The sequence below is a fragment of the Nansenia antarctica genome (assembly GCF_963989245.1).
Source record: "Nansenia antarctica genome assembly, chromosome: 6".
NCBI lineage: Eukaryota > Metazoa > Chordata > Actinopteri > Argentiniformes > Microstomatidae > Nansenia > Nansenia antarctica.
The window spans coordinates 20678798-20701723 of record NC_137676.1 but is presented as its reverse complement, the minus strand read 5'-3'; the positions used below and the strand labels follow the sequence as shown (position 1 = coordinate 20701723).

The following is a 22926-nucleotide window of genomic DNA, read 5'->3' as shown; positions in this document are numbered from 1 at the left end:
AATAAAATACATTGTGAAATAAAATACTTCTTGACATTGACGGTGTTAGTGAGTAAACTTGGTGTGTGTATGTATGTGTGTGTGTTTGTGTGTGTGTGTGCGTGCAGCTGGGGAAAGGCTACCTGCGGGATGAGGTGTGTGTGTGTGTGTGTGTGTGTGTGTGTGTGTGTGTGTGTGTGTGCGTGTGTGTGCGTGTGTGTGTGCGTGTGTGTGTGTGTGTGTGTGTGTGTGTGTGTGTGTGTGTGTGCGTGTGTGTGTGTGTGTGTGTGCGTGCGTGTACCCTACCTCTTAGGGTCGGCCTGCAGCCGTCCCTGCTGGTCTCGTTCCATGGAGGCCCAGCAGTCGTCTATGTTGACGTATACGTAGCCCAGCTCCCTCCAGCCATCCTCCGCCAGCCTGTCTGCCATGTCCCTGAACAGGCTCTCACTGTCAGGGAGAGAGAGAGACAGCCATGTCAGAGAGAGAGAGAGGGAGAGGGAGAGAGAGAGAGAGAGAAAAAGAGGAGAGGGGAGGACAGAGAGAGGGGAGAGGAGAGGACAGAGGGAGAGAGAGAGAGAGAGTCAGCCATGTCAGAGAGAGAGAGAGAGAGAGAGATAGAGAGGAGAGGACAGAACGGCACGGAAGTGAAAGTAAACTCATGGTTAGGGGAACAGGGGACTCTCATAAAGCTTTCATTATTTTCAATCAAAATACGAAGAAGTGATGAGGAAGCCATCTGGTGACTTCTCCACGAGACAGGAAGTGAATAGTGTATTTAGAATCCTATTTTTGGGGGGAGAGGGAGGTGGGTTTACCTGATGCAGTTCTTGGGGTCGTGCTCACAGTCGATGTCACAGCGGTAGCGTTCCCATGCCAACCAGCCCATGGGAGGGGTCCTCATCAGACCGTTTTCCAGAGCCAGGGTGGCCACGCAAAACGCCAGCACACAAACCACCACTGCCAGCCGCATTACTATAACGAAAGCCACAGCTAGCTTTCAACAGCACAGTGTCACTACCAAAGGGTTTCATAAGGGCATTTTATAATGTTTTACCATTTAGCAGACGCTTTTATCCAAAGCAACTTACAATTAAGAGATTCCAGGGACAGTCTCTCTGGAGTAAGTTCGGGCTAAGTGCCTTACTCAAGGACACACTAGTGGCGGTGTTTCTACTTCTGCTTGGGGTGTGTCCCTGCTGCTGTGCTCAAGGCAGAGTGACACTTGGGGCTTTTGCAAAACAATGTAGAATTAACATCTAGATTTATACAATCTTTACATGAACTGGATGGACTAACAGCAAAGCCAGGGTGAGGTTATCCCATCCATATGAGCTAGCTGAGAGAGGTAAGTCCATCCAGGTGAACTTGAGTGGAAATATACTGTGTTAACAATGCACACTGAACGAGAAAACTCAGACATTTCCAACATGGAAACTCGTTGTTCTAAAAAAAGATGTTGAATTAAGGGAGGTGTTGCACACCTATTAAAGGAGGTGTTGTACCTGTATTAAAGGAGGTGTTGCACACCTATTAAAGGAGGTGTACCTGTATTAAAGGAGGTGTTGTACATGTATTAAAGGAGGTGTTGTACATGTATTAAAGGAGGTGTACCTGTATTAAAGGAGGTGTTGGACATGTATTAAAGGAGGTGTTGTACATGTATTAAAGGAGGTGTTGGACATGTATTAAAGGAGGTGTTGGACATGTATTAAAGGAGGTGTTGTACATGTATTAAAGGAGGTGTTGTACCTGTATTAAAGGAGGTGTTGTACCTGTATTAAAGGAGGTGTTGTACGTGTATTAAAGGAGGTGTTGGACATGTATTAAAGGAGGTGTTGTACATGTATTAAAGGAGGTGTACCTGTATTAAAGGAGGTGTTGTACATACATTAAAGGAGGTGTTGTACCTGTATTAAAGGAGGTGTTGGACATGTATTAAAGGAGGTGTTGTACATGTATTAAAGGAGGTGTACCTGTATTAAAGGAGGTGTTGTACCTGTATTAAAGGAGGTGTTGTACATGTATTAAAGGAGGTGTACATGTATTAAAGGAGGTGTACATGTATTAAAGGAGGTGTACATGTATTAAAGGAGGTGTACATGTATAAAAGGAGGTGTACCTGTATTAAAGGAGGTGTTGTACATGTATTAAAGGAGGTGTTGTACATGTATTAAAGGAGGTGTACATATATAAAAGGAGGTGTACCTGTATTAAAGGAGGTGTTGTACATGTATTAAAGGAGGTGTTGTACATGTATTAAAGGAGGTGTACATGTATTAGAGGAGGTGTTGTACATGTATTAAAGGAGGTGTTGTACATGTATTAAAGGAGGTGTACCTGTATTAAAGGAGGTGTTGTACATGTATTAAAGGAGGTGTTGTACATGTATTAAAGGAGGTGTACATGTATTAAAGGAGGTGTTGTACATGTATTAAAGGAGGTGTTGTACCTGTATTAAAGGAGGTGTACCTGTATTAAAGGAGGTGTTGTACATGTATTAAAGGAGGTGTTGTACATGTATTAAAGGAGGTGTACATGTATTAAAGGAGGTGTTGTACATGTATTAAAGGAGGTGTACATGTATTAAAGGAGGTGTTGTACATGTATTAAAGGAGGTGTTGTACATGTATTAAAGGAGGTGTTGTACCTGTATTAAAGGGGGTGTTGTACATGTATTAAAGGAGGTGTACATGTATTAAAGGAGGTGTTGTACATGTATTAAAGGAGGTGTACATGTATTAAAGGAGGTGTTGTACCTGTATTAAAGGAGGTGTACATGTATTAAAGGAGGTGTACCTGTATTAAAGGAGGTGTTGTACATGTATTAAAGGAGGTGTACCTGTATTAAAGGAGGTGTTGTACATGTATTAAAGGAGGTGTACCTGTATTAAAGGAGGTGTTGTACATGTATTAAAGGAGGTGTACATGTATTAAAGGAGGTGTTCCGTAGGGATGCTCCGATCTGGATTTTTGGGGCCGATACCGATCACCGATTTTTTTCCTCAAGATCAACCGATACCGATACCGATTTTTTTAAAAATACATAACTGTAGGCCTACTGACTGGATAGCCTACATATTTTTTGCTTTTTAGACAAAAGTTTTGATCCATTAGGCACCAAGCAAACGCAGACCCATTTTTATGGCATAGTAAAAGTCTGGCCTATCACCCAGTTAGGGCCTGAAGCCCAAGTCAGTCGATATGGCTGTATAAAAGACATCATAAACGTGGCCTTCATGTTTTACATACTGTTACGTCCTCCTATGTTTTCTGTTCAGTTATCTGTCTTCCCCAGAAAAAAAAAAAAAAAAAAAAGATCGGTTTTTGCGATCGGCCATTTTTGCCGATCACCGATCGAGTCATTTGGAGTGAAATCGGCCGATTTAAATCGGTGGCCGATAAATCGGAGCATCCCTATGTTGTACATGTATTAAAGGAGGTGTTGTACATGTATTAAAGGAGGTGTACCTGTATTAAAGGAGGTGTTGTACATGTATTAAAGGAGGTGTACCTGTATTAAAGGAGGTGTACCTGTATTAAAGGAGGTGTACATGTATTAAAGGAGGTGTTGTACCTGTATTAAAGGAGGTGTTGTACATGTATTAAAGGAGGTGTACCTGTATTAAAGGAGGTGTTGTACATGTATTAAAGGAGGTGTACATGTATTAAAGGAGGTGTTGTACATGTATTAAAGGAGGTGTACATGTATTAAAGGAGGTGTACATGTATTAAAGGAGGTGTACATGTATTAAAGGAGGTGTTGTACATGTATTAAAGGAGGTGTACATGTATTAAAGGAGGTGTACATGTATTAAAGGAGGTGTTGTACATGTATTAAAGGAGGTGTACCTGTATTAAAGGAGGTGTTGTACATGTATTAAAGGAGGTGTACATGTATTAAAGGAGGTGTTGTACATGTATTAAAGGAGGTGTACATGTATTAAAGGAGGTGTTGTACATGTATTAAAGGAGGTGTTGTACCTGTATTAAAGGAGGTGTACATGTATTAAAGGAGGTGTTGTACATGTATTAAAGGAGGTGTTGTACCTGTATTAAAGGAGTTTTACCTGTATTAAAGGAGGTGTTGTACATGTATTAAAGGAGGTTTACCTGTATTAAAGGAGGTGTTGTACCTGTATTAAAGGAGGTGTTGTACATGTATTAAAGGAGGTGTTGTACATGTATTAAAGGAGGTGTTGTACATGTATTAAAGGAGGTGTTGGACATGTATTAAAGGAGGTGTACATGTATTAAAGGAGGTGTACCTGTATTAAAGGAGGTGTTGTACATGTATTAAAGGAGGTGTTGTACATGTATTAAAGGAGGTGTTGTACATGTATTAAAGGAGGTGTTGGACATGTATTAAAGGAGGTGTACATGTATTAAAGGAGGTGTACCTGTATTAAAGGAGGTGTTGTACGTGTATTAAAGGAGGTGTTGTACATGTATTAAAGGAGGTGTTGTACCTGTATTAAATGAGGTGTACCTGTATTAAAGGAGGTGTTGTACATGTATTAAAGGAGGTGTTGTACATGTATTAAAGGAGGTGTACATGTATTAAAGGAGGTGTACATGTATTAAAGGAGGTGTTGTACATGTATTAAAGGAGGTGTTGTACATGTATTAAAGGAGGTGTTGTACATGTATTAAAGGAGGTGTTGTACATGTATTAAAGGAGGTGTTGTACCTGTATTAAAGGAGGTGTACATGTATTACAGGAGGTGTTGTACATGTATTAAAGGAGGTGTACATGTATTAAAGGAGGTGTACATGTATTGAAGGAGGTGTTGTACATGTATTAAAGGAGGTGTTGTACATGTATTAAAGGAGGTGTACATGTATTAAAGGAGGTGTACATGTATTGAAGGAGGTGTTGTACATGTATTAAAGGAGGTGTACATGTATTAAAGGAGGTGTACCTGTATTGAAGGAGGTGTTGTACATGTATTAAAGGAGGTGTTGTACATGTATTAAAGGAGGTGTTGTACCTGTATTAAAGGAGGTGTACATGTATTAAAGGAGGTGTACATGTATTAAAGGAGGTGTTGTACATGTATTAAAGGAGGTGTTGTACATGTATTAAAGGAGGTGTACATGTATTAAAGGAGGTGTTGTACATGTATTAAAGGAGGTGTTGTACATGTATTAAAGGAGGTGTACATGTATTAAAGGAGGTGTACATGTATTGAAGGAGGTGTTGTACATGTATTAAAGGAGGTGTACATGTATTAAAGGAGGTGTACCTGTATTGAAGGAGGTGTTGTACATGTATTAAAGGAGGTGTTGGACATGTATTAAAGGAGGTGTTGTACATGTATTAAAGGAGGTGTTGTACATGTATTTAAGGAGGTGTTGTACCTGTATTAAAGGAGGTGTTGTACATGTATTAAAGGAGGTGTTGTACATGTATTAAAGGAGGTGTTGTACATGTATTAAAGGAGGTGTTGTACATGTATTAAAGGAGGTGTACATGTATTAAAGGAGGTGTACATGTATTAAAGGGGGTGTTGTACATGTATTAAAGGAGGTGTACATGTATTAAAGGAGGTGTACCTGTATTGAAGGAGGTGTTGTACATGTATTAAAGGAGGTGTTGTACATGTATTAAAGGAGGTGTTTTACCTGTATTAAAGGAGGTGTTGTACCTGTATTAAAGGAGGTGTTGTACCTGTATTAAAGGAGGTGTTGTACCTGTATTGCATATTGCTCTATTCTGAATAGTGGCAAGACATTGCTATTTACAATACTGTATAATGAACATTTTGTGTTGCTGTGTAGGACCTGGGTGCAATGTAGATTTATGGCAGGGCCACACCTGCGAGAACATATATATTTACACACACAAACACACACACCTGACTGGGTGTGCCTGGGCAATGGGAAAAAATGAGATGTGGCACACAAAGACCAAAGACAGTGACAGCAGCAACCCGTCAGACTACTTCAGTACTTGGCTTCAGATTATTGCCTCAGGACGTTATAAGACAAACATGACATTTTCACAATACGTAGTCACCTGACCAGAGACCGCACTACAGCCGAACCAAAGGACCAGTTAGTGCTGAGATAGAGGATATGATCTTATCTACATTGTTTGCAAAACATATACATGCATTGGTGTGTTTGATCCGGTGTTGTGCCAAATTCTCACTCCCCTTTGCTGAGCATCGCTTGTTCTCTGTTGTAACTACAAGCATGTGCTTTCTAAGGTACCAAGAGGTTGTCAACATTTATTATTATTAAATAATATAATCAAGCGCTAGTGCCATTGAAAGGAAGTGAGAATCTGCGTGGGAGTGAGAATTCGGCACAACACCGGTACATTATGGTGAAATTGTGCAAACAATACCAGTGTGTTTGACTCTCTTGTTTCCAAGTTAGCTGCTAGTTTTGTACTTGCATTTAAAAAAATGTTTGACATGTATTTACATGATCTACTTTTACCCAAAGCGAATTACAACAAGTGCGTTTGTCTAATGTAAGTGAATCATGTACATCAGTCATAAGAAGAAAAAGAAAAACCTATATGCTAGGACCAGCCATGGCAGTAACAAGCCTTGTTTTTCCACAGTAGAGGAACTGGTTGCAAGAAGGTAAATGTTACAACTTTGCATCAACGGATTCGATGTCATAATGTGTAATGTACGATGTCATAATGTGTAATGTACGATGTCATAATGTGTAATGTACGATGCCCCACAACCTTTGAATACTCACTTGAAAAAGTGTCTGTGGCGAGATTCCCGCAACCAAAGGCTGTTCAATCAATCGGTCTCGGTATCTTTTGGGAAATAATAAGAACCGCTGTCTACTCAAAAAAGCAGTTATCACATGACATGTTGGCGTGAAGTCAGCTGACAACACTGGGAGGAATCACTAAGGGGGAGGACCTCCGATGTGTATAGCAGTAGGCTACTTACACCCTACTGTCAAATCGCCAAATTGAAAATCTAATCTATGTCTAATAGGTAGGCTACAATATTTGTGTGTGAATGTTTTGTAATAATTCTTATGTCTGAGTGCTTCTGATAAGTGCAAAACTATTACCTGGGCACATCTATTAGACTACCCAAAGTAAGACACAGGAGCACTAGTCTGCACGTTTATTGCAGAGGAACAGGGTGACTGACGTCAACAGCATGAGTGCTCCGGTGTCTTACTTTGGCACAAAGTCTTTGGATAGTCTAATAGAAGTGCCCAGGTAATAGTTCTGCTATTATATTGTCCTCTAATGCTGAGCACCAAAACCCTCGGATCTTAAACTTGGCTGCACTTTTGGAACTTTGTTTCTGATCATTCTTATGTAAAAAAATATAATAATAATAACAATAATAATAATTGAGGACGTGATGTGATGGAAGGAAGGATTCACAGGACTTTCCAAATGCATGTGAACAATGTGATGTAACCCTGCATGATGTGTACACACACACACCACACACACACACACACACACACACACACACACACACACACCACACACACACACACACACACACACACACACACACACACACACACTTGGACCCACCGCCCAGTACATCATCGGTGTACTAGCACACGCACATACACACGCACACACACACACGCACACAGTTGAACAGTTGAACCCACTAACATCACACTAACGCACACACACACGCACACACACACACACACACACACACACACACACACACACACACACACACACACAGTTGAACAGTTGAACCCACTAACATCACACCACAGCGGACCCTGTAAAACATTAATTTATTCACACGGCACTCTGCAACGGTCAAACTACTTACAAAGCTTATAAGACATCAAGGAGATAAATAAAGAACCAAAAAACTAAATTAGAAGAGAACATTAGACAGTCAGAAAAATAACACCCATCTTCCTTCTATCCTCTGTTCTGTACATTAGAGCCCCATTCTCTAAAGCTCATAGTGGTAGGGATTTATATTAATTCCAAACAGACAGACAAACATATAAACAAGCATAAAAAAAAGAAATGTTTGTTTTTATCCTTCTCAACTTCTAGGACCCCGGCTCCTAGGGTCCCCACTTTACCCAGTGCAGCTGTACACAACGCTGCCCCTCCTATCGCCGCTGATCCCAGAGCTGTTGCTCCAAGCAGTGTCCCGGCGAGTATAGCGCCCACTACATTTTTTTACAATTACATTTTTGGCATTTAGCAGACGCCTTATTCCAAAGCGACACACAATCAATACATTTGAATACTAAGCATGTGAATCAGCAATCCACCATTCGTTGCAGGAAGAGTAATCTAGCTCGGGCCCGGGGCCATTGATATAAGGAAAACCCTTCTCCCTATCACCTTCTTTTAAAAAAAAAAAAAAAATTTTTACTGGAGAAACTGAGAAACAGTACAAGGGGGGCAATAGAAGTTCTTAGGGACGCAGTAGAGGGGAAAGCGGGTGTCTTTAGGAGACGTTGTGGTGAGGGTCAGAAGATGTCTCAGGAGGAGCAGTTAAGATGTAACCTGAAGAGATGGGTCTTCAGTCTACGACGGAAGATGGGTAGTGACTCTGCCGTCCTGACAGCCGTGGGGAGCTCATTCCACCAGCGGGGAGCCAGTGTTGTGAAGAGACGTGATCGGGCAGCCCGACTGCTGTGTAGAGGAGGTGGGGCCAGTCGGCCAGCCGAGGTGGAGGAGCGGAGTGAGCGGGCAGGGGTTTGGGGGGTTACCATTTCCCTCAGGTAGGCAGGGGCTGTCCCTTTAGCTGCCTGGTATGCAAGCACCAGGGTCTTGAATCTGATGCGAGCTGCTATCGGGAGCCAGTGCAGGGTGCGAAGGAGAGGGGTGACATGCGAGTGTTTGGGGAGGTTGAATACCAGCCGGGCAGCAGCATTCTGGATGAGCTGCAGAGGTCTAATGGCTGAAGCGGGGAGCCCAGCCAGGAGTACATTGCAGTAGTCCAGGCGGGAGATGACCAGTGCCTGGGTCAAGAGTTGCGCTGCCTCTCTGGTAAGGAATGGTCGTATCCTTCTGATGTTGTAGAGGAAGAATCTGCAGAATCTACCGTTGCTGCAATGTTCTCCGCACAGGATAGTCGGTTATCCAGGATCACTCCAAGGTTCTTGGCTGTCAGGGAGGGGGTTACAGTAGAGTTCTCCACTGTGATAGAGAAGTCTTGGAGAGGGCAGGCTTTCCCGGGGATGAAGAGGAGCTCGGTCTTGTTAAGATTGAGCTTGAGATGGTGGTCAGCCATCCAAGTTGAAATGTCAGCGAGACATGCTGAGATACGGGTTGCCACGTGTACATCAGACGGGGGGAAGGACAGGAAGAGTTGAGTGTCGTCTGCGTAGCTGTGGTAGGAGAGCCCATGTGAAGAGATTACCGAGCCAAGTGACTTGGTGTAGAGAGAGAAAAGTAGGGGCCCTAGGACAGAACCCTGGGGTACTCCAGTGGAGAGGGTTCGTGGAGAAGACAGCGATTCTCTCCAGGTCACCTGGTAGGAGCGGCCCGCCAGGTAGGAAGAGAACCAGGAGTGTGCGGTGCCAGAGATGCCCAGGTCTGAGAGAATGGAGAGAAGGATCAGGTGATTGACTGTGTCGAAGGCAGCAGACAGGTCAAGGAGAATGAGAACAGAGGAGAGGGAGGAAGCTTGGGCAGAGTGGAGGGCTTCCGTGACAGCAAGGAGCGCAGTCTCAGTGGAGTGCCCAGCCTTGAAGCCGGATTGGTGGGGGTCTAAGTGATCCATCTTCCGGAGATAGTCAGTCAGTTGTTTAGATGCCGCGCGTTCAAGGGTTTTGGAAGGAGAGAAGGGATACAGGTCTGTAATTGTGGACAGATGATGGGTCAAGGGTAGGTTTCTTGAGGAGAGGCTTTACTCTGGCTATTTTGAAGGCCGCTGGGACAGATCCTGTGGATAGGGAGGAGTTGATTAGGGTGGTAAGGTAAGGAAGGATGTCGGCGGAAATGGATTGGAGAAGGGGGGAGGGGATGGGATCAAGAGGGCATGTGGTTGCCCGCTTTGATGTGATAAGTGTGAGAATCTCATCGGGGGAGAGGGGGGAAAAAGATGACAATCCGGAGACCGAGTGTCGAGGAGAGAGTTTGGAAGGGGTGTTAGCATTGTTAGTAGGAGGAGGGAGAGGTGGGGGGGAAAAGGTGCTGCTGATGTCGTCCACCTTTCTTTCAAAGTAGGTGACAAAGTCATCGGCGGACAGGGGGGGAGGAGGAGGGGGAGGAGGTGGATTAAGGAGTGAAGAGAAAGTGGAGAACAGTTTTCTAGGATTAGAGGCAGAAGAATGTATTTTGGAATGATAGTAGGATGCTTTAGCAGCTGATGCCGAGGAGGCGTAGTTGGAGAGGAGAGAGTGATAGAGGTTAAGGTCGTCAGAAAGGCCAGTTTTTCTCCATTTCCTCTCAGCTGCTCTGAGCTCTAGTCTACAAGAATGTAGCGTTTCAGAGAGCCAGGGAGCTCGAGGAGAGGATCGAGCTGGCTTCAAGGTTAGTGGACAGAGGGTGTCGAAGGATGAGGTGAGAGCGGACAGGAGGGTTGAGGATGCCGCATCAGTGGATAGAAGGGAGAAGGATTCAACAGAGGGTAGGGAGGATAGGACAGAAGAAGAGAGGGTGATGGGGGACAGGGTACGTAGGTTACGATGAGAGGGTCTTAAGTGGTTAGAGGCTGAGAGGGAAGAGGAGGTTTTGAGGGGAAGGGAGAAGGATATAAAGTGGTGATCAGAAACTGGAAGAGGGGTAACAGTAAGGTTGGAAGTGTGGGAAGATCTGGTGAAGACAAGGTCGAGCTGATTGCCTGCCTTATGAGTCGGAGGAGAGGGGGACAGGGTAAGGCCGAAGGAGAGGAGGAGGTCAAGTACTCCAGATGAGAGAAGCTTCTCAGATTGGAAATTGAAGTCACCTAGTAGTACGAGCGGAGTGCCATCATCAGGGAAGGAGCTGAGAAGGCCATCCATCTCGCCTAGGAAGTCACCGAGCTGGCCTGGGGGGCGATAGATGACAACAATGTGGAGTTTGACCGGGGAGGAGACAAAAGCAGCATGAAATTCAAAGGAGGATATAGACAGGTGTGCCAGGGGAAGGACAGTATGTGACCACTTGGGCGAGATGAGGAGTCCTGTGCCTCCCCCTTGACCAGAGGGTCTAGGGGAATGAGAAAAGGAGAAGTCACCAGAAAGGGCTGCTGGTGTAGCTGTGTTTTCTGGTGTGATCCAGGTTTCAGTGAGAGCAAGGAAATTGAGGGCCATAAGAGATGCATAAGCTGAGATAGCGTCAGCTTTCCGGACCGCCGACTGGCAATTCCAGAGACCGCCTGCGGCGATAAAGTCATGGTCAGTAGAAAAAGGTGGGTAGATGAGATTGGAAGGGTTGCGAGGGGGGATGTAGCATCTAGGTGTCCTCCTGAGTGTCAGAAGAACAGGGATAGGGAGAAAGCACATTGTGATAAAAGTCTGTAGAGGGGAAGAGGGCTAAAGAACCAATAGAACTAGGAGTAGCTAAGCGCACTCAGTAGACCGGAGTGACTAGAGAAGACAGCAACACTACAGACAACTGGAAGAGAAGGTACTTAGTACCCTAGCTTCCTCTCAGGCCTTCCTCGATGGACTCCCACAGATAGACTCCCTTGTCTTGTTGTCACGAGTCTTAGACTCCCACAGATAGACTCCCTTGTCTTGTTGTCACAAGTCTTAAGGGCTCTGCACACAGCGTGCGATTTCTGTTGCGCGTCAACGTTCCATTTTGAAGTTTGAATGGAAGTCTATGAGAAAATCATAAAACATCGCATCCCAATGCACACAGCGTGCGATGCGATTTCTGTTGTATGTTCTCATAGACTTCCATTCAAACTTCAAAATGGAACGTTGACACGCAACAGAAATCGCACGCTGTGTGCAGAGCCCTTTAGTGTCAGGAGGCTGTCGCAGAGGCTGTCGCTCTCAGACAGGCCAGATATTAATGGAGGCTCAGTAATTGCTGACAACTAGCAGACTTGTAGGCCCTCCCACTAACGGCCACTAATGCGAATGACTGACAGGTGTTCTCACTAGTCGCATGTATGAGCCAAATGGCCCCTGGTCTATTCAATATATGGAGGACAGAAGGCTCCTCCTACTTGCAGATTAGCACCTACTTGGGTCAGAACTAGTGGTTTCACTAGACTTCTTCTGACAGGCTTTGTCTTTTAAAATAGACAGTTACAACACTATCACTTAATAAACTCTATCCCTTAATAAACAACACAGGTATCCACTACTAGAAGTCTACTTACTCAGAATGTAGAGAGATGAGTCCACTGCTTAGGTTTCAAAATGTATGAGCCAAATGGCCCCTGGTCTATTCAATATACTGTATAGAGGACAGAAGGCTCCTCCTACTTGCAGATTAGCACCTACTTGGGTCAGAACTAGTGGTAGGTCACAAAGAAAAGGATGTCAAATGGATATCTGACAGCTTTCTCCAGGGTGGCCAGTCGGTGGCCAGTCATTACAACTGTCAAACTGCTGATGATGCCCAGTGACGTGAAGCCCCCTGACCCCAGTACAGACCCTCCAGTACAGACCCTCCAGTACAGACCCTCCAGTACAGACCCTCCAGATCCCAGTACAGACCCTCCAGATCCCAGTACAGACCCTCCAGTACAGACCCTCCAGTACAGACCCTCCAGTACAGACCCTCCAGATCCCAGTACAGACCCTCCAGTACAGACCCTCCAGTACAGACCCTCCAGTACAGACCCTCCAGATCCCAGTACAGACCCTCCAGTACAGACCCTCCAGCAACCCACAGAACCCACGGGCTTTTGGCAAGGATGCAGCGGCCCCCAGGGACAGCCCAGCAGCCATGGCGCCCCCTAACAGCCCCCCCACGATGCCACCTGCGCCCAGCCTAATGCCCGGTACACACATAAAGATAATCTGCCCAATTTTGGCCCGATTTTCCCCCTTCCGACCAATGACAGCAAACACCCGATTATCGGATGGCTCTAAAGATTATCCTACAAGATTATCCTGTGGTGTGAGGTGTGTTAAGAGTCCATTTCTCCCGACAATCTGCTCGGAAAATGGTCGGGGCCGACAATCGTAAATATTATATATGTTCAATAATATGTTCAATATTTACGATCAAAAGTCCTCTTGTGTGTGGGCAACTCCCGACTCCCGACAACTCCCGAGAAGGGTTGCCAGAACCCTGCTCCCGAGTCCGATTGTGACGTGGATGGAATGTAGCCAATCAAGAAGCGAGCTGACTTCTTCTTTTCGTTCTTCGGCACTTTATTTGCCCTGTCACAAATGGCTGCCTCGTACAGGTCAGTCAGGGTACTACGTTAGATCACACAAGATTTCTGGCTTGGGGAACGAGACTGTTGTAACGACAGATCTTTATGTACTGTATGTGCTGTGCTGTATTGGGAATATCGACACACACCACACACAATACGATCAAAACTGTTCAATCCATGATTGTTTATCTTCATGTGTCGGGTCTCTCTCAGATAAAAAAATCTGTTAAGATTTAGAAAATCCTTATGTGTACCAGGCTTCAGCCAAGTGCACTCTGGGAGAATGTGTCTCAGGGTGACGGATCTGCCCGGTCCCAGACACCACCGTCCCCCAGAGCAGCTCCCAGCACCCCCGCAGCCAGCGCCCCCACCCACAGCACCAACCCCAGCATCACGGTCACCTCCTCCTCCAACTCAGCAGCTGAGCAGCTATTCCCGCCTCAATTCTTGTCATATACCAGGCTACCACAACCAGCACAGGGAACAGCCATGCCATGGGGCGGCTGTGGTGCATGAGGTACAGATGGCGTCTGATGATTGCAAGGTTGGCAGATTGGCGGTTCGAACCCCGTCTGGCCACATGTCAAGGTGTCCTTGGGCAAGACACTGAACCCCAAATTGCTCCCAATGAGTGGGCCGGCACCTTGCATGGTAGCTTGCAGCCATTGGTGTGTGAATGTGTGTGTGAATGGGTGAATGAGAGGCCATTGTAAAGCGCTTTGGAATAAGGCACTATATAAGTCAGTCCATTTATGCCAAGCTACCACAACCAACACAGGGAACAGCCATGCCAGACTACCACAACCAGCACAGGGAACAGCCTTGCCAGGCTACCACAACCAGCACAGGGAACAGCCATGCCCGGCTACCACATCCAGTACAGGGAACAGCCATGCCAGACTACCACAACCAGCACAGGGAACAGCCATGCCAGGCTACCACAACCAGCACAGTCCTAAGACCAACCCAACCAGAGTAGCCGTAAACCCCACCCCCAGGTGCACCATGACCTTGGTGGCGTCCATGTTCCTAGTCCACTCTGGTATAGTGAGAAGCCGGACCTGAACAGATGTGGCCAAGTAACCAATCAAGAGCGTCAGGCTCGCCGCCACCAAGAGACCAGACACGTCCCATGACATCACCGCCTCTAGCCCCGCCCCCATTACCACCCCAATTCCGATGGAACCCACAGCCCCCATGTTGCTGTCGAAGAGACAGAGATGGAGAGAGATAGTGAGGTATCCCATTTCTCATCTACATTTTTGCCATTTATCAGACGCCTTTATCCAAAGCGACTTACAACAAATACATTTGACTCAGTAAGTGAATCATCTATTATGTCATAGTCATAGCACGAAAAAGTAATCTATGCTAGGGCCAGAGGCCATTGGCAGTCATAATGCTAAAAGATTTTATATTACATTATTTACAGTAGATAATTTCTGATTCTGATATCTGACCAGGGGAGGCTGGTGGAGGTAGAAATCGGAGGACGGGCTTCTCCACCAGTCTGATTTAATTATTGATATCACTGAAATGATCAGACTTCTCTGTGTTCCAGTATTTGTACATTGCTTCCATTTCTTCTGAAAAAATAAATCTATAAGATAGGCCTACATTTATTTGTTTTATTTATTTTAAATGTGTGTGTCCATTTTTTTTAGCTCAGCCACGAATGCCAGGAATGCCAGGAATAGCTACGTTAGCTAGCTAGCTAATTAAGAGTAGCCTACTACCTGGCTACTAACCCTACATCTAAACGTAACTAATCAGAGACATTTCATTGGAATAAGAAGCAGTCATGTCCTCATAGTCTGACTCTAGCCTGACTGGCAAGGGTTCCCAAAATACTGGAAACTATGTGACAGGGCCAAAGTGTAAGCTTCAAAATGAAATCTTCTCCGACCAGATTTTTATTTTGCTTTCTTTCTTTCCAAATGACCACAGTTTGTTTTTAGTTCAGTTGAGAGCTATTCCTCCTCACTTCATACACAAATATACAAACTGAACATGACACTATTTAAACACAATGCGAGTGCGGTGACCCTGAGCAGACCGCCGACCATAATCACCATCTGCCCCTTACAAAGACCACCCTCGGAAGCCAGCCTCTTCGACTTAGAACCAGAGATGCGGGCATGGCTACACGACACCGAGTTGGACCTCTGACGTTACACGAAAGAAGAAGAAACACAATACAATGCCTGACATTTCTCATCTGGAAGGTAGGAATAGGTTAATTCCATAACACAGAGAAATAAAATAAATAAGTAAATAAATTCATCCTTCTTCTAGCATTATGACTGCCAATGGCCCCTGGCCCGAGCATAGATTACTTTTTCCTGCTATGACTGATGGATAGACTTAGTCAAATGTATTTGTTGTAAGTCACTTTGGATAAAGGTATCTGCTAAATGCCAAAAATGTAAAAATGTAAATAGCCTATCATCAATGAACCTGCTAACAGGACGGCAAGCGACATCATAACGTTTCTTAAAAACGTCTGACTCTGCAGTGTTGGGGTGACAGACGCATGGTAACGGGGGTACTGCTGTGCCAACAGTAAAGGGGTACAGCCAGCGGTTACCTCACTTACCCTGAGATGGTGATTGGTCCATGATCAGGTTGGTGTGTATATCCTTGCCCGTCTCAGTAGAAGGTCACAGTGTGGGGAGGGATGTTGGGATGACGTTCAATATTGTGAATTGTTGTCCATAAAGATTGAAAGACAATGCAAGAATTTCATGCATAGTTTGCACCTGCTGTAAACCAATGAATAAGGGTGCATGTGACACTCTAGAGGAGGAGCTTAAGACAGGAAGTCTGATAAGTCCACCGGCTGCTATGGCAGAGACCCACCAGGGTAAGTTATTTTAACTACAGGTTAACACCAACACTACCTACACTCAAGTACATACTGGGGAATGTGTTGTTATCGACTTGTTTGGCTTTGCATGTACTATCCCTTGCATATTTAACTTGAGTCTATCTGGAAGGTTGAGATTAGATACAACACACTCATTTCAACAAGCTGTGGCAGTGGTGGAACTTGCAGGAATGCCAGAGAGATGAAGGCTAAGAGACATTAACTCAGCATGTCTAGAAAGACCTGGACAGTTCAAGTGTCCTTTTAGACTCATCAACCTACTGTGTATGACAGCTAAAATGAACTGCTTGTCATACCTTCTCGACATAAGTTCTCTGTTGGAAGTTTGTTTGTTGACATTTCTGTTAATTCAGTCAGACTTCCTGGTTTAGGTTTCAGCGTGTTGTGACAGGGTGTGATTGTGGTTTCAGTTTCCACGTGAGTTTTCAGTGTAAAGTGACAGAGTGTGAGCATGTTACTGCTGTGTTATATGGCCAGTTTACACAAAAATGTCTGCATTTAATGCATGACTGTGTCTTCTCACTAGAACAGCAATCTTAGTCCAGTTCCTCAACCACGTTTCTCCCTCCAAGTCATTTCTCAGTGGTGGAGAACTATGAATACTAGAGAGTACAGTATGTCTGTCTGTCTGCTTGCCTGCCTGTCTGTCTGCCTGACAGCCTGTCTGTCTGCCTGACAGTCTGCCTACCTACATGTCTGTCTGTCTGTCTGCCTACCTGTCTGCCTGTCTCTCTGCCTGCTTGCCTGTCTGTCTGTCTACCTGTCTGCCTGTCTGTTTGTCTGTCTGCCTGCCTGTCTGTCTGCCAGAAACATGGTTAGCTTTGAAATTGCAGGGCTGAAATTGTTGTTAATTGTTAATTGTTAATTTTATTTATAATGCGCCCCCCATCCAACTTTTACATCGGCCCGGGGCGCAGTTAAGTAAATAAATTGTGTATCACTATTAAAATGTGTGCCCACATCCCTGTTTCCCCCCTCCAGGTCATGCCTGGGTGGTGTAGATCTATGAATACTAGATAGTCATGCCTGGGTGGTGTAGATCTATGAATACTAGATAGTCATGCCTGGGTGGTGTAGATCTATGAATACTAGATAGTCATGCCTGGGTGGTGTAGATCTATGAATACTAGATAGTGATGCCTGGGTGGTGTAGATCTATGAATACTAGATAGTCATGCCTGGGTGGTGTAGATCTATGAATACTAGATAGTCATGCCTGGGTGGTGTAGATCTATGAATACTAGATAGTCATGCCTGGGTGGTGTAGATCTATGAATACTAGATAGTACAGCACATGATGTCCGTTATGTTCCCCCTGTCCGCCAGGTGTGGTCAGGGCGGTGGCGGTGGTCCTGAGGAGCGCGGCAGCAGGATTCTCCCTTGGGGAGGCGGCCCTCGCCGCGGCTGAACCCGTGTTGACCAGAGCAGACGGGCCGCTCCTGTCCACCGTGGCCCGAGGAGGGGCGGGCGTGGCGGGGGTGGGGGCGGTAGCTGCGTGCCTGGCGTCCACCGCCGTGCTCGTTTCCACGGGAACGGGGCTGCTCCTCTCCGCGAGGGTGATGGGGTGGCTGCAGAAGGTCGTCGGCCGGCAGGGGAGGAGGGTGACGGAGACGGCGGGCGGGGTCGTTGTGGCGGCGGGCGCCGTGGCAGCGGGAACTCTGGCGGGCGTCCTCCCCGCACGGGCCTACCTCCTGGCCCAGTGCGTGGCGGTCCCGGTGGCGTACCCATACGCTCGCGCTGACGAGACGACCGTGGCCGTCTGTGTCGTCTTCGCGGCCCTCTTCCTCGGCGTAGTGTGCGGACGCACAGGGGTGGCGACTGGACTGGTCGGCATGGGCGTCGCTGCGTTCTGCCTCTGCGCCCTGCTGAAGGCCCTGTCAGAGAGACCCTCCGCGCGGAGAGGAACCGCCGAAGGAACCGGCCGGTCGTCCTCCCAGAGGTCGCTGCTGTACTCCATCGTCGCGGCAACGCTGGGGTTCCTGATCGGGGTGGGGGCGGGCGGCGGCGGGGGGGGGTCCGAGGAAGCGGAGGAGGTGACCGTGATGCTGGGGTCGGTGCTGTGGGTGGGGGCGCTGGCTGCGGGGGTGCTGGGAGCTGCTCTGGGGACGGTGGCCGTGTCGTGTCTGGGACCGGGCGGGGCGGGCAGGGTGGCGCTGGGGGCCGCCGCGACCTCGTCTGCCGCCCTGAGGCTCGTCATCCCGGCGTGCGCTCTGATAGGGGAGGGCGGCGGCGGCGTGGGGGGGCTGCTGGGGGGGGCGGCGGCCGCTGGGGTGTCTGTTGGGGCCGCGGGCGTCGCGGCGCAGGCCGAGTTTGGGAGTGCGGAAACGACGTGGGTGGTTCTGGGCTCGGTCGCCGCAGGCGCTGTCCTGGGCTCCGGGGGCCTGGCGCTGGGAACGGTCGCACTGGGGCCGGCGGAACTGATGACAGTCAGCCTCGTTGCGGTGGGGGCGTTTACACTGGGTGCGCCGAAGAGCCCGTTCCACACCCAGGTGAGGCTGAGGGGGGAGGGGGTCCTCATGGGGACCGACCTGATGGGACGGGTTGGCATGGAAACGGTTACCGCGGCGTTGGCGCCTCTCGGGGCCGGGGCGCTGGGGGCTGCGGGGCTGGCTACGGCAGCACTGGGGAGACTGGGCACAGTGGGAGTACTGGGGGCTGTACTGGTGGCCCTGGGCAAGACTGCGTGCGGAGTGGGAGAGACTGGACGGACAGTTGGAGAGAGAGACTGACAGCCAGGATCTGTGTTGTCACTGCTAGGGATGCTCCGATTTATCGGCCACCGATTTAAATCGGCCGATTTCACTCCAAATGACTCGATCGGTGATCGGCAAAAATGGCCGATCGCAAAAACCGATATTTTATTTATTTATTTATTTTTTTCCCTGGGGAAGACAGATAACTGAACAGAAAACATAGGAGGACGTAACAGTATGTAAACCATGAAGGCCACGTTTATGATGTCTTTTATACAGCCATATCGACTGACTTGGGCTTCAGGCCCTAACTGGGTGATAGGCCAGACTTTTACTATGCCATAAAAATGGGTCTGCGTTTGCTTGGTGCCTAATGGATCAAAACTTTTGTCTAAAAAGCAAAAAATATGTAGGCTATCCAGTCAGTAGGCCTACAGTTATGTATTTAAAAAAAAATCGGTATCGGTATCGGTTGATCTTGAGGAAAAAAATCGGTGATCGGTATCGGCCCCAAAAATCCAGATCGGAGCATCCCTAGTCACTGCTGTCTTGAGCTCAAGGAGTCTGTGTGTCTGTGTGTATGTGTGTGTGTAAAATATCTAATAAACACAAAACAGCAGCCTCTGAAAACAATGGACAAGAATGGCTGGCTCTCTCTCTCTCTCTCTCTTGATGTCCTATGTGATGTTTACAAGCAGTTCTCAGGAAAGGTGTCGATTTAAAATTTGAAGTGAATTGAGTGAGAATAGATTAGTGTCTGTATACTGCCCCCTAGTGGCAGAAGATGACCTCTCACCGGAATAAGATGATGAAGTGCAATCCTTAAAGGGGAGATATGGGATTCCAGAAACATTAACAAAGCAGTCACCCCATAATTTCGAAACTATACATGTTTTGCTTACAATACATTGTTTACCAACAATGGAAAACATGTTTTATGAATGAATGAATGAATGGTCTTTATTGTCATTGATATAGTACAGGTACCAAACAACGAAATTTGGGAGGGGGGGCTCCCCTGGTGCTAGGAAAAAAAAACTAAAAACAAGAAGGGAAAAGAGCTGGTTTACATAAATAAAGGCTGGGGTAGAAGCTGAGCTTCAGTCTGTTTGTCCTTGCGAACATGGTCCTGAACCGCCTGTCCGAGGGCAGCCGAGCAAAGTGTTCGTACCCAGGGTGGGATGGGTCTCTGGAGATCTTGGAGGCCTTCCTGAGGCAGCGTGTGTTGTACAGCTCTTCCAGAGAGGGGAGGGGGGCGCCGGTGATCTTCTGGGCCGATCTCACGACTCTCTGTAGCGCATTCCTCTCTGCGGCTGTGCAGCTGGAGAACCACACTCAGATGCAGTAGGTGAGGATGCTCTCCACTGCGCAGCGGTAGAAGGTCACAAGCATCTCCTGTCCGATGTGGTCTTTCCTGAGGACTCTCAGGAAGTAGAGCCGCTGTTGTGCCTTCTTGATGATGGCTGCTGTGTTGATCTTCCAGGACAGGTCATCCTGTATGTGCACCCCCAGGAATCGGAGGGTTGAGACTCTCTCCACGCTCCCTCCATCGACGAGCAGCTGCTGGACCTCAGATTCTTTCCTCCTGAAGTCCACGATGATTTCCTGGGTCTTTGACTGGTTCAGCAGCAGGTTGTTAACCTTGCACAGCTTGCCCAGCTACTCCACCTCATCCCTGTACGCCGCCTCGTCCCCCCCCGAGATGCAGCCCACCACGGTGGTGTCGTCTGCAAACTTTACGATGGAGTTGCTGGGGTGGACGGGGGTGAAGTCGTAGGTGTAGAGGTTGTAGAGGATGGGGCTTAGCACGCAGCCCTGGGGGGACCCAGTGCTGAGTCTGAGGGCTGTGGAGGTGTGGGAGCCCACCCGCACCCTCTGGGGGCGGTCAGACAGGAAGTCCTTGATCCATGCACATATAGAGTGTGATAGGCCCAGGTCTAGTAGTTTGGTCACTAGCCTGTCTGGAAGGATGGTGTTGAAGGCAGAGCTGAAGTCCACAAAGAGCAGTCTCGCGTAGCTGTTTCCCCTCTCCAGGTGGGATAGAGTGGAGTGGAGAGTCGTCGCGATGGCGTCCTCTGTGGACCTGTGGGCTCTGTAGGCGAACTGGTATGGATCCAGGTTGGGCGGGAGGCGTGTGACTATGTGGGCCCGGACTAGTTTCTCGAAGCACTTCATGATGATTGGTGTGAGTGCCACCGGGCGGTAGTCGTTTAGGCAGCTCACCGTGCTTTTCTTCGGGGCTGGGAGTGGTGTTTGTGTTGTGGTTACCTCCGTTCGCCCCTCGTCGAACCGGGCGTAGAAGGAGTTCAGCTTTTCCGCCAGCAGGGGGTCGTCCTCCGCGGCTGTGAGCCTGTTGGCTCTGAAGTTTGTCATGTGCTGAACCCCCTGCCACACCCGCCTGGAGTCGTTGCTCAGGAAGCATTCCTCAATCTTCTCTCTGTGGTCTGCCTTGGCCTCCCGGATGCCGCGCTTTAGGTTAGCCCTGGTGGTGCTGTACAGCAGTGTGTCCTTCTCTGAGAAGGCGTTGTCCCTCTCCTTGAGCAGTTTTTGGCTTCGTGTTGGGGTAGACCCGGACCCGTTTGTCCACGGTGGCTGAGTTGGTGCAGTTCACTATGTGGTTCAGAACCGACGACGTGAACTGTTCCAGGTCCTCATGCTCATATTCCTGCCATGAGGTGTCATTCAGGCAGATCTGCAGTGGAGCGGACCCTGCTGGCCAGGTTCTGACAGTCTTAGTGGTGATGGGAGCACTTTTCCTCATGGGAGTGTAGGCTGGGATCAGGAGGATTGACACGTGGTCAGACATGCCTAGATGAGCTAGCGGTCTAGCCTTCTAAGCAAGCTTGATGTTGGTGTATACCTTATCCAGTGTTTTTTCTCCTCTTGTTGCACATTTAACATGCTGATAGAACTTAGTAGTAGAACTTAGTAGTAGTAGTAGTACTACTAGGTAGTACTACCTTCAGGTCAGCATGATTGAAGTCCCCGGCGATTATATGAACTGCCTGTGGGTTATTATGATAAAGAAAGACCCCCCATCTAAAACAGTCGTGAGTAGTCTACCGGTGCTGTTTTAACATTCATTCTAATTGTGTAGACTAATGCGAGCATATCGGATGCCAATTCAGTCTTTAAGTTGCATCACAGCCTTTCATCTCTGTCTCTTCGACAGCAAAGTGCTAAATGCCAAAAATGTAATGTAACTGGGCATTCAAGTAAAGGCGGAATGAGAATGGATTGTCATTGGCAGCTATACCATTCTGTCTCCTCCCCCCTTTATCTCCATCCCACACCATTCTCACCTCCCGTTCCTCCCCACACACCTCGCTTCACCATCCTGTGTTCCTCCCCGAAGACACACAATAACAATCCGGTAGTTAGTTGGGTTTCAACAGCGTTAGCAACACAGGCAGAGGACATACCAATTAGGGAGAGAGAGAGAGAGAGAGAGAGAGAGAGAGAGAGAGAGAGAGAGAGAGAGAGAGAGAGAGAGAGAGAGAGAGAGAGAGAGAGAGAGAGAGAGAGAGAGAGAGAGAGAGAGAGAGAGAGAGAGAGAGAGAGAGAGAGAGAGAGAGAGAGAGAGAGAGAGAGAGAGAGAGAGAGAGAGAGAGAGAGAGAGAGAGAGAGAGAGAGAGAGAGAGAGAGAGAGAGAGAGAGATCTGAAGGAAAGGACAACAGTTTAAAGAGTAATTGACTTCACAAAAACTAGAATACGTTTCGGATTATTCCCCCCCCCCCTCATCTAAAACAGTCGTGAGTAGTCTACCGGTGCTGTTTTAACATTCATTCTAATTGTGTAGACTAATGCGAGAATATCGGATGCCAATTCAGTCTTTAAATTGCATCACAGCCTTTGGGAGTGTAGGGTGATATGTTTTTCTGATTAATACAGAATTAGTTTCCTCTAATAATATAATTAACAATGTATTTTCAAATGTTGTTTTTCTACTTAAAGAAGCGACAATGTTTTGCGTAACTAGATGTGGGTACCATTCCCGGGCAAACATCTCTCTTATAACCCCCTACCTTCCCCGCCTCCCCAAAAAGAAGTTCTAATTATAAATGGAAGACAGTATTTACATGGCATGAAGCATTGTGAAATGGAGTGGTT

The 22926-nt window shown here is 47.3% G+C and overlaps 1 protein-coding gene across 3 annotated transcripts in view; it reads right to left on the bottom strand.

Moving 5' to 3' along the window:
* LOC308159558 (alpha-N-acetylgalactosaminidase-like) overlaps positions 1-22926 on the bottom strand; it is a 33999-nt gene that overhangs the window by 10956 nt on the left and 117 nt on the right. Inside the window, exons 1-4 of one of the 3 annotated variants that reach the window (XM_080533373.1) lie at positions 6697-6813; positions 1068-1207; positions 795-951; positions 286-426 (exon numbers count right to left, since the gene is read on the bottom strand). In XM_080533373.1, the coding sequence (XP_080389499.1) occupies positions 286-426; positions 795-949 (296 nt within the window). In that variant the 5' untranslated portion in view covers positions 950-951; positions 1068-1207; positions 6697-6813. Of the gene's footprint in view, positions 1-285; positions 427-794; positions 952-1067; positions 1208-6696; positions 6814-22895 lie in introns of those variants that run through there. The other 2 variants (XM_080533371.1, XM_080533372.1) reach the window with 2 other exon arrangements.